General features: G+C 51.6%; 1 protein-coding gene across 1 annotated transcript; it reads right to left on the reverse strand.

Annotated features, from left to right (window-relative positions):
- Nucleotides 1–9,675: 9,675 nt before the first annotated feature.
- SOX9 (SRY-box transcription factor 9) lies at nucleotides 9,676–13,305 on the reverse strand. Its single transcript, XM_055408701.2, has 3 exons — nucleotides 12,518–13,305; nucleotides 11,313–11,566; nucleotides 9,676–10,691 (listed from the first exon to the last, which is right to left on the reverse strand). The coding sequence occupies exons 1-3, from the start codon at nucleotides 12,946–12,948 to the stop codon at nucleotides 9,802–9,804; spliced, it is 1,575 nt and encodes a 524-aa protein (XP_055264676.2). The 5' UTR covers nucleotides 12,949–13,305; the 3' UTR covers nucleotides 9,676–9,801.
- Between the last annotated feature and the right edge of the window lie 901 nt (nucleotides 13,306–14,206).

The raw sequence follows: 14,206 nt of genomic DNA on the forward strand, positions 1-14,206 counted from the left end.
ATGCTCCTGGATTCTCAGCCCCATTCGTCTCCAGCCAGACTTGGAAACTCGGGACAATCGGTCCCCCACCCTCCCCCTCCAGGGCTTGGCACATCCTATATGGGTCTAGCTGAATTCATACGGTGCCGAGGCAGCTGCAAAAATGAAAAGTCACAAGAAAAATGGATATTCAAACTCTTCCCATTCAGAGAAAGGAAATAAACATCTGGGTTCCAAAAGAGTGTAGGGGGTCGTCGGATTCGATATCACTTGAATCCTGTAATGCAAGACACTGTGCAAGGGAATTACACAGGGCGTGCAGGAAGAAAAGTCACTGGGAATGCACATTAAAAGCTTGAGATACCATTTCACACTCCCAAAAAGAGTCGTCACAAATTTAAAATCTGACAACAAATGTTAGTGCAGAGGAACAGGACTGCTCATACACTGTTGCAGGAGTGTAAAATGATTTATGCATTTTGGAAAACGGTTTGGAAGTCTCTTATAAAGCTGAGCATTTATCTATTCTATGATCCAGCAGTGACATTTCTGGGAATTTGCCCAAGAGAGACTTATGTCAGTTTTATTCACAGTAGTACCAAACTTAAACAAAAAAAAAATCCAAATGTCCATCAGCAGAAAAATGTCTAAACACACAGTCATGTATTTATACAATGGAATACTACTCAGCAAGATAAAAGAATGACTTACTGACTACATGCAAAAACATTGAATTTCACAGAAGTTTTGGTCAAAGAAGCCAGACATAAATGGCTACATACCGTATAATTCCATTTATATGAAGTTCAAGAGAGGGCAAATCTAGTGTGGTGATAGAAATCAGACCACCGGTTGCCTGTGGGACACGGGGATTGACTGAGAGAGAACATGGAAGAAATTTCTGGGGTGATGGTTATGTTGCATAATTTGATCAGGGTGGTCACTGTTCTACATTTATCAAACATTTACAATCCATGGCTTTCATAGCATGTCATTTATTTATTTATTTTTTGCATACTCATTAGTGAGGTAACGGAGAAGGCAATGGCACCCCATTCCAGTACTCTTGCCTGGAAAATCCCATGGGCGGAGGAGCCTGGTAGGCGGCAGTCCATGGGATTGCAAAGAGTCGGACATGACTGAGCGACTTCACTTTCACTTTTCACTTTCATGCATTGGAGAAGGAAATGGCAACCCACTCCAGTGTTCTTGCCCGGAGAATCCCAGGGACGGGGGAGCCTGGTGGGCTGCTGTCTGCGGGGTCGCACAGAGTCGGACACGACTGAAGCGACTTAGCGGCAGCAGCAAGTGAGGTAAGGGGTGGAAGCTGCCAGTCGGAATAGCAGCGTAACTTTCTGAGTTACGACAACTGCATGAATGAGGAGTCATAACAATGCCCCAGGAGGTAAAGAACCAGCTCGTACTGAGTGCAGGTCCACCAAGGGCAGCAGCTTTAACCATTGGCAAGGGCCCAGGAGTGTGAAGTCACCCAGAGAAGGGTCCCCTTCCTTTTCCTCTCCTCCTCTGCTGGTCCAATCCCCTTCAAACCTGCTGGGCAGACGGCCTGTGCAGAGGAGGGGAGATGGGTCCTACTCATCTCCCCACTCCAGGTTTCCATCCTGAAATAATCATGAGTTGAGGAGGCAAGAAGATTATTAAGCCAGTTTAGGTATTTTCCGGAGAAGGCAGTGGCAGCCCACTCCAGTACTCTTGCCTGGAAAATCCCATGGGCGGAGGAGCCTGGTAGGCTGCAGTCCATGCGCTCGCTAGGAGTTGGACACGACTGAGCGACTTCACTTTCACTTTTCACTTTCATGCATTGGAGAAGGAAATGGCAACCCACTCCAGTCTTCCTGCCTGGAGAATCCCAGGGACTGGGGAGCCTGGTGGGCTGCTGTCTATGGGGTCTCAGAGAATCGGACACGACTGAAGTGACTTAGCAGCAGCAGCACTAGCAGGTATTTTCCAGGATGTGACATTTCAATGACTGTAATGAGACTATTTATTTTTTCACTGCACAACCAGAGGACTTTTTATGTTCTGAGAATATTGGGAAAAGTCCTGCTCTCATTTCCCCAGTTCCATCCGCAGGGATTACTCAGGGCCACGGAAAGATCCCTGCCCTCGGAGTGAAGTCTAAAGAGACAGTAGAGGCAGAAAAAAAAAAAGAAAAAACCACACACAGTGGTTGCTCAATATTATAGATGGTGTGTCTGTCCGAGTGCCCAGTGGGCATCTCTGAGCATGTTCCTGTATTCTGAGGTTGGTTAAATGGTACCATCTCTCGTCACTGGAGACACAGCGCAGAGGTTATCCTTGAGCAGGGCATAATATCTACAATATAAGAAGCCTGCACAGGGCAACGAAGAATAGCCCCAGTCACTGCAACTAGAGAAAAAAATTAATAAGTAGAAGTATAAAAAAAAGACATTCCCTGTAACATAATTTACAGTAAAAGAATGTACTCTCCCTTCCTCGTTAAAAACTCTAATTCAAATTCTCTTTTGAAAGCTGAAGTGTTGGTTGGGGCGTCAGGGCAGGGGTGGGAAAGGCAGGCTGTAGGGTGGGGGGAGTCAACAATCATTGATAATGTTTACTAGTTACAAGACCTGAGGTTAATTGCTTAATCTCTCTGAGCCTCAGTTTCCTTGTTAATAAAAAAGTAATAATAACACCTGTCTCTCAGGGTTATTAAGCAGATTAAGTGAGATCATGTTTATAAAACATCTGTCACAGTGCCTGGCAAAGTCGGGGCTCAATGATGTCAATGCCTTTTCCTCTTTTTCCAACCACTGAATCTGTATATGTCACACTCCTGTCCAAATAGAGGTAAATGCAAAACCTGGCAACTAAGTTCAAAAAATCAATTACACGACAGCAGGACAGGTGTCCTCCATAAACAACTGAGCGGTTTGGCTGCCACAATAACACATACGACTTTAAATTAATAGACACACAATTTCTGATGACAAAAAGGGTGAATCTATTTGTGGTCCGTATTCAGTTCAGTTCAGTTCAGTCGCTCAGTCATGTCTGACTCTTTGCGACCCCATGAACCGCAGCAGGCCAGGCCTCCTTGTCCATCACCAACTCCCGGAGTTTACCTAAACTCATGTCCATTGAGTTGGTGATGCCATCTAGCCATCTCATCCTCTGTCGTCCCCTTCTCCTCCTGCCCCCAATCCCTCCCAGCATCAGGGTCTTTTCCAATGAGTCAACACTTCGCATGAGGTAGCCAAAGTATTGGAGTTTCAGCTTCAGCATCAGTCCTTCCAATGAGCAGCCAGGACTGAGCTCCCTTAGGATGGACTGGTTGGATCTCCTTGCAGTCCAAGGGACTCTCAAGAGTCTTCTCCAACATCACAGTTCAAAAACATCAATTCTTCAGCACTCAGCCTTCTTCACAGTCCAACTCTCACATCAATACATGACCACTGGAAAAACCATAGCCTTGACTAGACGGACCTTTGTTGGCAAAGTAATGTCTCTGCTTTTTAATATGCTATCTAGGCTGGTCATAACTTTCCCATTAGTCAAACCATATTTGGAGTCCTGGAAATCATTCTGGGAGTGCTAAGTTGAGAGAAATGTTAGTAAGTGAAGTACATTCAAAGAAAAATGGCACAATATGAAAAGACTTGGGAACCACATCGTATATAAAATGTATTGGAAAGTTTAACATGGTTAAAAAAAATAAAAAAAAAAAACCTTGAAAGCTGTACAAATAGTTAAAGGTCTGTCATTTGGAAGAAAGACAATATTTGCATCACATTGGTGTAGAGGCGGGTCACCCTGGACCACTGAGTGGAAACTTCAGAGAAAAGATTTTCCAGCTTGAAAGAGCTCCCTGATAGGAGAAACGAGCTGTCAATCAGTGCAAGCCTTCTAGGAAAGATTGAGGAGTCAGTTCCTCGGCTGAGATGCTGATAAAGGACTTTGAAATGAGAGTCAAACCAAAGCAAGAGACTTCTTATCATGCTTTCCAAATTTCCAATTCCATAAACCTGTAGGGTGCAGTAACCAAGTTTCTGGAGGGCAACAGACCCCCTTGGATTCCAGACACTGGGTTCTTCTCTTGAGGTTTCTGGTGAAAACAAGGACTGTGAGATATGTGAATCTGTGTTTTGCTGAGTAGGGAGATGGGTTATTCTTGGTGGGCAGGAGGTGATGGCGAAGATAGAGTGGGTCGCCTCTACGCAAACTGTGTCAGAGCAACTTTCACATCGCTGAAAAATGGATGCAGATGAAGAGGGGGGAAAAATGAGTCCAGGGAGTTCTCACCAAAGTCATTCTCACATCCATCACCTATCAGCACCGTGACCTTCCGCCACCCTAGACCAGGTGTCCATCATCTCTCCCCGATGGATACAGTCACCTCCCACTGGCCTAATCAGTTGCATATTTTTAAAATCATAGCCCTCCAGGAGATGCTCCAAAAATGTTTATGGGAAGAATGAGGAGTATAAATCTTCCTAAAGCGGAATGCGGCAGTGGAATGAAAATTACGGTAACTGGATTACGTCTAATATGTATGCTCAGTCATGTCCGACTCTTGACTGGCCAGGCTCCTCTGTCCATGGGATTCTCCAGGCAAGAATATGGGCGTGGGTTGCCGTGCCCTTCTCCAGCAGATCTTCCTGACCCAGGGATTTAACCTATGTCTCCTGCATTGCAGGCAGATTCTTTACCACTGAGCCACCAGGGAAGCCCCAGAATGTTAGGGTAGAGATTCCCATTAACAAGTTCTGTGATATATCCATCAGTTTATGGATAGGATTAAAGGCTGGTATTTTATTAAGCACCTACTGTGTATCAGGCGCTGCCAAGAACAGAAAGTAAAGCCTCTTGTTTGTAGCCTTTGATGTCATGGTTTACTGTCAACAGCTTTAGTCACAGGCAGACCTAGTTTTTATAAGGCCTGAAGCTTATACAGTTTTTTTTTTTTTTTCGAGGGGGGAGCTCTTTAAGAAAATAATATAGGAACTTCCTTGGTGGTTCAGTGGTTAAAACTCTGTGCTTCCACTGCAGGAGCAAAGAGTTCGATCCCTAGTCTAGCAACAAGGATCCCAATATGCCAAGGAGTGAGAACAGAAAAAAAAAAAAAAGAATATAAATTTAAAAAATACAAGTTTAAGTACAGGGCCTTCAGAGGAGCCTGTGCAAGTGATGAGCCCTGAGGCTTAAGTTTCTTTAGTATAGTAGGAAGCCCGGCCTCTGGTTACAGCAATTGTTCATCAGTTAATTAAATTTAAAAAGTGCCACTGGGGTGCCTCAAAAATGTTCGCTTTGGAAATCAGAGGAAGAGGGGGATGGGATGGCAGTGAGGTGAGAAAGTAACACAGCTCAAACTAACCCCCAAGTTCCACTTCAGTAACAGTGTGGAAGAATGGTTCAAAGTGAGTTTTTTCAAAATCTCTTGTTTATCCCATTTTGCTAAAACAAAAAATCCCTTTTTTGTTAAAATAGTTGAGAGAGATTTTGAGTACAAATAAACAACTCTGGATCTACACAGGAGCCTTTTTTCTGATCTGGAGGACGGTGTTAGGTTTCCAATCAAGTTCTTGTTGTCACGGTGATAAGCTCTGCATTTCTGGCTTTAGAATAAAAATTCCTCTAACCTATTTTATGATCTGGTGATCTGAGGTTCTGACTAGGTCTGGCGATGGGGGTGAGGCGATTTAGAAGAATTCTCTGCAGTCCAGCGTCTGCTGTATTTGCTGTGTATCAGACCCGCTTGGGGAATTTCTGAAAACCCTTCTGCCGTTCGCCTCTTCTAAGGCAGTAGGAATCCTGTATTGACCAGTTCATTCTGAGACAGTCAAATCTCAGGAGGCTCCCAGGCTAACAACCACTCTAAAAACAGCCCTGTTTCACAAGGGAGGGATTAGAAACATTCTTAACAAAAAGGGAAACTGAGGCACGGGGGAGTAAGCCACCTGCGCTTGGCCCACCTAGCGTATCGACATCCCAGCAGAGTGTCTGGCTCTGAGGAGGTCTGCTAAAGGTCACATACAGATGAGCACATTTCTAGGAGGGAGGAAGTGTGAAAGGGTTAGTCTCCCCATCGTATCGGACTCTGCGACCCCACCAGCCTCCTCTGTCCATGGGATTCTCCAGGCAAGAATACTTGAGTGAGCTGCCATGCCTTCCTCCAGGGGATCTTCCCAACCCAGGGATTGAACCCAAGTCTCCTGCCTTGTAGGCAGATTCTTTTACCATCTTAGCCACTAGAGAAGCCCCAGTCTGACAAACAATGGAAATTTGTGGAAGTTTAGGGAAAGCAGGCGGTCCTGTGGGGGTGGACGGTGTTGATTTTAATTGACAACAGGATTAGGGCACGTCCGGGTGCACAGGAGCTAATGAACACCACAGAGACTTTTAGAGAGATTTTGTGAGTGTTGGCGAGGGGAAAATAAGAAATTTTTGTACCCGCAGAGGAGAGAATCTGGGCCCGAGCGAACGGGATGACGCTATGCCACAAACAAGGAATCGGTGTTTGTTGAAGGATTTTGCAAAGGAGGAGAGTATAATGTTGCCTCAATTTGATAACTACCATTTTCCTGGTTGTCACGATCCTCGCGTGGTAGGCAAGCCAGGACTCCAGTAAGCAAAAACAGACAATGTGAGGTTATACCCAAGTTTGGACGCTGGTGAAGAGTGTCAAGAGATACCGGCCCAGAAGCAAACCCAGCTTGAGATGAGAAGACAGACTTGCCTGCGCAGAGTCACTTCCCCAATCAGCTGGGCTGTGTGCTGGAGGGGGAGGGGGAAGGGTGGGGGTGTGTCTCCATGTGGGGGTGGGAGGGAAGGAGTGATTTCATCTGTTTAATGAAAAATGACCTGAACCTTTCTCTGATCCTGGAAACTCCCATGTAATGGAGGCCAAGGAAAACAGGATTAGGTCTTATTACTTCTACGATGGCTTTGCGTCTTCTCAGAAGGAGTTAAACTGGCGGGAACAGAGAAAGAAGGGTATCTCATTTCCTTGTGCCAACAGATAAAGCCGGAGACTGAAGGACACAGTTTCCCCCGGTCCCCTTCGAACAGTTTTATCTTGGCTTCCCTTGCCTTTTGAATGGACACCCCGTTTCTTCGCTGTGTTCATAATCACAGGGGGTTTGCACTATTGAATTCAGACAAGCAAGTCACCTCCTTTGGCCCTGTTTTCTCACAAGCCACTGACTTCAGGGTTAATACTCCCCCTCTGACTTCTGCAAGGAAGCAGCATTTGCTCTGAAGCCATGAGGGTGTTTAAAACCACAACCGTTTTGCCAGGAGGGCAAACTACTGATATGCGATTCTCTATGTGACCTAAGGTTGTTGTTTATTCGCTAAGTCGTGTCTGACTCTTTTGCGACTCCATGGGCTGTAGCCTGCCTGTCTCCTCTGCCCATGGGATTTCCCAGACAAGAACATTGGGGTGGGTTGTCATTTCCCAGGGGATCTTCGCAACCCAGGGATCCACATGTCTCCTCTGCTAATATGTCTCCTATATTGGAAGGTGGGTCCTTTACCACTGAGCCACCTGGGAAGCCCTAGGTGACCTTGTAGGGTGGAACTTTTCAAGATTCTTCTGCTTTGATTTTTGGGGACACACTCTTTAGCAGATTTTTAGGACTGCTAAAAGTACAGTACACATGAAAACCTCCCCCCCAAACATCACAATGATCAGGATTCCACCGTTTCTTTGGTGCCTCGATTCTTCAAATCATCCTTTTAACAGGACAACCAAGTGAATAAGTCCACAGGCCGTTTTCTTTTTAATGCAATGTATATTTATTGTAAACAATAATATACAAAAAAAGGAAGGAAGAGAAAAAGGAAAGGTAAGTTTCACAGAGAAAAACAAAAGGTTTGGGGTGGGGGACAAGCAAAACAAACAAAACACAAACACAAACCAAACCTTACCTAAAGACAAAATATGATTTAAATGCCAGGTTTCTTAAGTTACAGAAATATTTTTTTTTAAAAAAGATCTGCTTTTATACAGAAATGGAAAGATGCCATATTATAAGAGTGCCTTAAGATTTTATTCTACTGACTTCTAAAACTGTTAATATATCTTTTTTTAAATAAAAAAACAAGTTTGCTGTCTTTTTTAAAAAGCAATCCTCAAACTCTCCAGCCACAGAAGTAATTAGGAATTAAGGTTTGTCAGTGGGCTGACCCTCCTCCCCGTTCCTCTCTCTCGCCAAGAGACATGCAGGGGACGCGGATGACACACGCTTGCATTGTTCGTGTCACCACACACACAGTTTAGACAGCCCAAAGATCTGTGGCAGAAAACACTGCAAATGACTCAGTGACACACTACATCTGCAAGCTCTCCTGTGTACAAAAAGAGAAACAAGTTTCCAGTTTGTTTTCAACAAAACAACAAAGAGGGAAGGAAAAAAAAAAGACAAAAAAGGCATTTATACAAATCTAGGACAAGGAATCCAAAGAAACTTTTAATAAAAAAAAAAGATTAAAGAGATAAATAAAAAAAAAACTGGTTACAGTTAAGGACATAATTTAACAACAGATGACCATACCCTTTGAGGACGGCTGCAATAACCTATTTTAAAGAAGGTATATTTAAAAAATAAAAAAAAAGGGAGTTTTTTTTTTGTTTTTCATTAAAACCTCTCCTTACAAAATAAATAATTTCAGCACGTGGAACGTCTTGAAGGTTAGCTGCTGGTGTTCAGAGAGGCACAGGTGACAGTGGTAGTCACAGGACTCTAGCGTCTGTGCTCCACATGGGCCGGGGCAGGCGGCCAGGGGGCGGCGTGCGGGGTGCTTACTGGCTGCTGAAGCAGTCCCCAGGCAGATCTCGTCTCCTTTGCTTGCCTTCTGCTGCTTAAGATTGTGGCGAACAAGCAAATACAGGAGGAAATGCACGAAAAGAGGGGCAAAGATTTTCCAGCAGCATGGTTTTAAGGCTTTAAGGTGGCTTTTTATTTTTCTTGTTTAAAAAACATATATATGATAAAGCTTACCAGATGCTCACACAATAGTCTCTAGACTATCGTTTACTTCTGTCTTTGCAAAATAAGGCCTTGTTTTTCTTTCTAAGGCAACTTCTCCTTGAATTGGAAAGCCTGAGGAGTTAAGCAGAGCTCACCCCCCAAACTGCCCAGTAACACAAATCTGCGGCTTTTGCAGGTTAATATAACACACATCTTTTTCTTTTTTCGTTCGTTTGTTTGTAAGAGAAAGCAAATCTGTACAAAAATACTCTGGCTGCAAGAAAAGCTAGGGCACGCTGTTCAAACTAAAGTAGTTTTTAGCTGTTGGAAAAATAAGAGCATTTAATTCTTTTTATCTAAAAATATGTATAAATCCCCTCAAAATGGTAATGAATCATACACAGTACATACTAAAAAATATTTAAAATAGAGAATATTCCTCACAGAGGACTTTCTTTTTCTTTAATTACTGCTAAAAAATAATTACGAAGTCCAAACAGGCAGAGAGAACTGAGCAAATTGGTCACACGAGAGAATCTCCATCGTCCTCCACGCTCGCTTTGAAGGTTTCCAGTCCGGTTTCGGCGTCGGTTCCGCCGGTCCATTCTAGCCAAGAGTGGGCTGGCCACCGGTCTGACGACAAGGCGGTGATGCGTCTGGATAGCTCAACGTTCAGTGTCTTGGGAATCTGCGTCCGAGTCGCCTTCAGCGTTAACGTTGTCTTTAAAAAAAAAAAACAAAAAAAACAAAAAACGAGAAAGAGAGAGAGAAGGGGAAAAAAAATGTCCAGAGGGTCGCGCGTTCGTCTCTTCGGTTCCTGCTGCGATCGTCAAGGCCGGCATCGTGGGCCCCCGCCGCGTGCGAGCTCGTCTCAGGGTCTGGTGAGCTGTGTGTAGACCGGCTGTTCCCAGTGCTGCGGGCTGTGCGTCTGCGGGATGGAGGGCACCCCCGAGGTGTCGGCGATGGGCGTGTACATGGGCCGCTGCGCCGGGCTCATGTAGCTGAAGGTGGAGTAGAGGCCGGAGCCCTGGCCGGCCGCGTGGCTGTAGTAGGCGCCCGAGTTCTGGGGGTCGCTGTAGTCGTACTGCGCGCGCGTGATGGGCGGGTAGGAGGGGCCGTAGTGCGGGAGGCTGAAGGGGCTGTAGGCGATCTGCTGCGGCGAGTGCTGCTGCGGCTCGCTGTAGTGGCTCGGGCTCAGCTGCTCCGTCTTGATGTGCGTTCGCTGCGCGGGGCCCGGCTCGCTGCCCAGCGCGCCCAGCGCGTGCGCCGGCGGCGGCGGCGGCTGCTGCGGGGGCGCCTGCGGCGGGGCGGGCTGCGGCGGGGCGGCCTGCGGCGGCGGCGGCGGCGGCTGCGGGGGCGCCTGCGGCGGGGCCGGCTGCGGCGGGGGCGGCGGCGGCTGCTGCGGGGGCGGCGGCGGCGGCGGCGCCTGCTGCTTGGACATCCACACGTGGCCCGCGCCCGCCGGGCTGGCCGCCGTGCTGCTCACGCCGTAGCTGCCCGTGTAGGTGACCTGGCCGTGCGTGGCCGGCACCCCCGGGTGCCCGTTGGGCGGCAGGTACTGGTCGAACTCGTGGACGTCGAAGGTCTCCATGTTGGAGATGACGTCGCTGCTCAGCTCGCCGATGTCCACGTCGCGGAAGTCGATGGGGGGCTGCCGGCCCCCCTCTGGCAGGGGGCGCCCCTCGCGCTTCAGGTCGGCCTTGCCCGGCTGCACGTCGGTTTTGGGGGTGGTGGGGGGCGTCGGCGGACCCTGGGATTGTCCTGCGGGGCGGTGAAAGAGAGAGAAGCACAGGGCCATCAACCAAGGCTCCGCGGAGGCTCCGGTCCCGGGCGGGGGGGGGGGGTCGGGGGAGTGAAGCTCCGGTCTCGGGGTGGGGGCGCCCCTACCCACCCTCTCTCCCCGCATCCGCGAGGTAGGCGCGCTGCGCCCGAGATAAGGTGTCGAATGATTAACCCGCGGGTACACACTCGGCAGCCCCCTTTTATCAGGGGAGGGGCCGAGGCCCCGGAGGGTCCGGAAGACCACATTGCTACTTGTAGAAAAGCCCTGTGTGTGCTTTTGGGGCGGGGGAGCAAAGGGAAAAAGGGGAGAAGCCCGGTAAAGTTGTAAAGGCATTTTGTCTTGCAATAAAAATTAATCTGTTAGGATGCAAGGATTAGGGGGTGTGTTGTGTGTGTCCAGGGACTCCATGGGGCCCTGGGGCCTGGGCAGGGAGGCGAGGAGATCCGCGCGAATGGGCGCAGGGCTTAGTTTGTCTCCCTCCCCGGGAGCGCCTGGTCCCTAAGCACAGCCTCCCGGTGTCTGGGGGCCGGGGGGGGGGCCGGTGTGCCGCGTGGGGGGCGGGTGCGGGCGGCTCGGCCCGGGGGCGGGGGTCCGCTCACCCGAGTGCTCGCCGGGGGAGTGCACCTCGCTCAAGCCGGAGGAGGAGTGTGGCGAGTCGGCCTGCAGCGCCTTGAAGATGGCGTTGGGCGAGATGTGCGTCTGCTCCGGGGCCTCCTCGGCCTCGGCCTGGCCGTTCTTCACCGACTTCCTCCGGCGCGGCTGGTACTTGTAGTCCGGATGATCCTTCTTGTGCTGCACGCGCAGCCGCTCCGCCTCCTCCACGAACGGCCGCTTCTCGCTCTCGTTGAGCAGCCTGGGGGCGGCGCGGGGAGAACGAGGGGCTGAGCGAGCAGGTCGGTGAGACCCGGAGGCGCCCCCGCCCCGCGGCATCCTCGAGCACTGACCCTCGCCCCCCTGCCGCCTCCCTGCCTGCCAGGCGCGGCTGCAGCTCGCCGCTCTTCTTTGAAAAACAAGAACCGCAAAACTCCGTCCTCCCGGTGCGACCTGAGCGAACCGCCCCGCCCCGCCTCTCCCCTTCTCTTCTATTTTGGAAACCCTGCGGATGAAAATAGCTCCCGCTCTCCCGGCCTTTGCTACTGGATTTTATACCCGCCCCGCTTCCGTCCGCAACACCCTCTGAACATTTTCTGAAAAACCACTTAATCTGCAAGGAGCCGCTCCTGCCGACCCCCCGGCCCTGGCTGCCCGCTAAGACACACACGGCACCCACCTATTTCCAGCAGCTTCCAACCGCCTCCCACCCACCCCCGTCTGCTTCCTGCCCAGGGACCCTCAGACCTTGGTTTGCCACCCCCCCCCCTCGGCATCCCATCCCGGTGGGCGAAGGGCGAGCGCAGGTGGAGGGAGGGGGCGGCACACTTCGATTGCCACCGCGGCCCCTACTTGGGGTTGACCTTCACAGCCGGCGGCGGGAGATGAGGCTGGGAGCCGGGTCCCACCGCGTCCCCTGTGACTGTCCTCCTCTCCTCTGCGACCTGCCCCCCCACCCGCTCCTCCCCGCCCCACCTACCCCTCCCCCCTTTCCCAAGAGCAATCCAAGAACTCGGTCAAACTCTCAGCCAAGTGACACCTCGTCCCCGCACCCCGCTCCGCCAACCCTCCCCGCCCCCCCCGGCGCCCCCCGCCCCGAGCCTGCGGGGGAACCGGCGACCCCATCCCGCGGGGAGGCGGGGCACAGAGAGACCGTTGGGGCCAGCGCCTCCCGCCGCCACGGAGCCCACCCCGCCGCGCCCGCCCGCCCTACCTCCAGAGCTTGCCCAGCGTCTTGCTGAGCTCGGCGTTGTGCAGGTGCGGGTACTGGTCCGCCAGCTTCCTGCGCGCCGCCTGCGCCCACACCATGAAGGCGTTCATGGGCCGCTTGACGTGCGGCTTGTTCTTGCTCGAGCCGTTGACGCGCACCGGCATGGGCACCAGCGTCCAGTCGTAGCCCTTGAGCACCTGGCTGACGGCCTCGCGGATGCACACGGGGAACTTGTCCTCCTCGCTCTCCTTCTTCAGGTCCGGCTCGCCCTTGGGGAACGTGTTCTCCTGGGGCCGCGTGTTCTCGGTGTCGGAGCCGGAGCCCGAAGGGCAGGGCGAGCCCGCCGAGTCCTCGGACATGGTGGGGCTGGGGGCGGCGGACAGGCCCTTCTCCTGCTCGTCGGTCATCTTCATGAAGGGGTCCAGGAGATTCATACGCAGGCCCGGGGCAGGGGGCGGGTGGCCGGGAAAGGCGAGAAGCCGCGGCGGCTCGGGCACTCGAGGCGCGGGCTCCTCTCCCCTCGGCGGCCCGGGCGCGGAGCGAGCAGCTCCCGGGGAGCCTGGAGCGTCACTCGGCCGCAGGGGCGAGGGTTTAGGAAGGCGCGCGGGGGCCAGCCCGCAGCGGCCCGCTCCAAGTGGGGGAAGGCGACTGAAGAGGAGGAGGAGGAGGGGAAGAGAGAGCAGAAAGCGGGGGCGATCGCACCCCTTCTCTCCTCCCTCCTGCAAAGAAAAGTTCCTGGAGTGAAACTGGCAAGTCCCGGCGCCACTGAAGTTCCAGGTCAGTTTCAATCTCCGCTCTGCGCTCTCCAACTCCCAGTCCAGCGGCTCTTTAATAAATACAAGGGCCAATCACAGCGCGGCATTTGAGGGGTTGGCAGGCAGCTGATTGGGCCCGATTTGGGGGGGTGGGGAAGGACTGTGGCGCTGGGCAGGGTGACGAGAGGAGAGGGGAGGAGCGGGGAGGCGATCTCAGCCTCTGGTCCCGCGGGGGATTGGGGGGGTGCACTGGGGAAGGCGGGGGACCCGGGACTTCCAAGTGTGTAAGTTTGCCGTCCTCTCTTAATATCAGAATTCGGTGCTGTCTCTGCGCGAATCTTTGCGTGTGTTTGTGTGTGTGGGGGGGGGACTAGGATTTGTCCCCACCCACAAGCATTTCTGTTCAGTTTTCTCCGCGGTCCCGGGGACTTAACTGGGTTTGCAGTATTCGAAAAGCTGTCGCTCCTTCCTTAACTCCTAGCCCAGTTTCCGCGCCTGGAGCCTGCCTCCTCCGAAAGTGCTTAGAAAATGTATTTTGAAGCAAATGTTTTGGTGACTCAACGTCCGCCGTTCCTCCGTAATAATCCGTATAAATAGATGAACATGCTCTGGTTCGCCGGGGCCCGTGCGGCTGGTCGGGACTCGGCTGCGCTCGGTGCAAAGAGAATCAATGAAAACCACAGCGAAGTGCCCCGCGAGCGCTGGCGGCCGCGGCGACGCCGGAGCCCCGCGCACTCGCGGGAGCCAGCCCTCGCCTCTCAGACCTTGAACTCTGACTTAGTTCTTCTCCAGCCCCCCGCTCCCCACATCCCGCACCCGGCCGCGCGCCTCAGTGACAGGGCGACCGACCCGAGGTTCTGCCTTTCACCTCTGGCCGAATCAGAACTTGAGCAGTACTTCTGGAGAGTGTTCGCTTACTGCTCTGGCTTTCAGAAAC

The sequence above is a fragment of the Moschus berezovskii genome, chromosome 20, assembly GCF_049115385.1.
Source record: "Moschus berezovskii isolate FMDL1 chromosome 20, NW_MosBer_1.0, whole genome shotgun sequence".
NCBI lineage: Eukaryota > Metazoa > Chordata > Mammalia > Artiodactyla > Moschidae > Moschus > Moschus berezovskii.

Coding starts and splice junctions, on each gene's coding strand:
- SOX9 (XM_055408701.2), bottom strand. CDS start 12,948: ATGAATCTCCTGGACCCCTTCATGAAGATGACCGACGAGCAGGAGAAG. Junction 11,567..12,517: donor ACGCTGGGCAAGCTCTGGAG/GTAGGGCGGGCG, acceptor CGCCGCCCCCAG/GCTGCTCAACGAGAGCGAGA. Junction 10,692..11,312: donor CTCCCCCGGCGAGCACTCGG/GTGAGCGGACCC, acceptor ACCGCCCCGCAG/GACAATCCCAGGGTCCGCCG.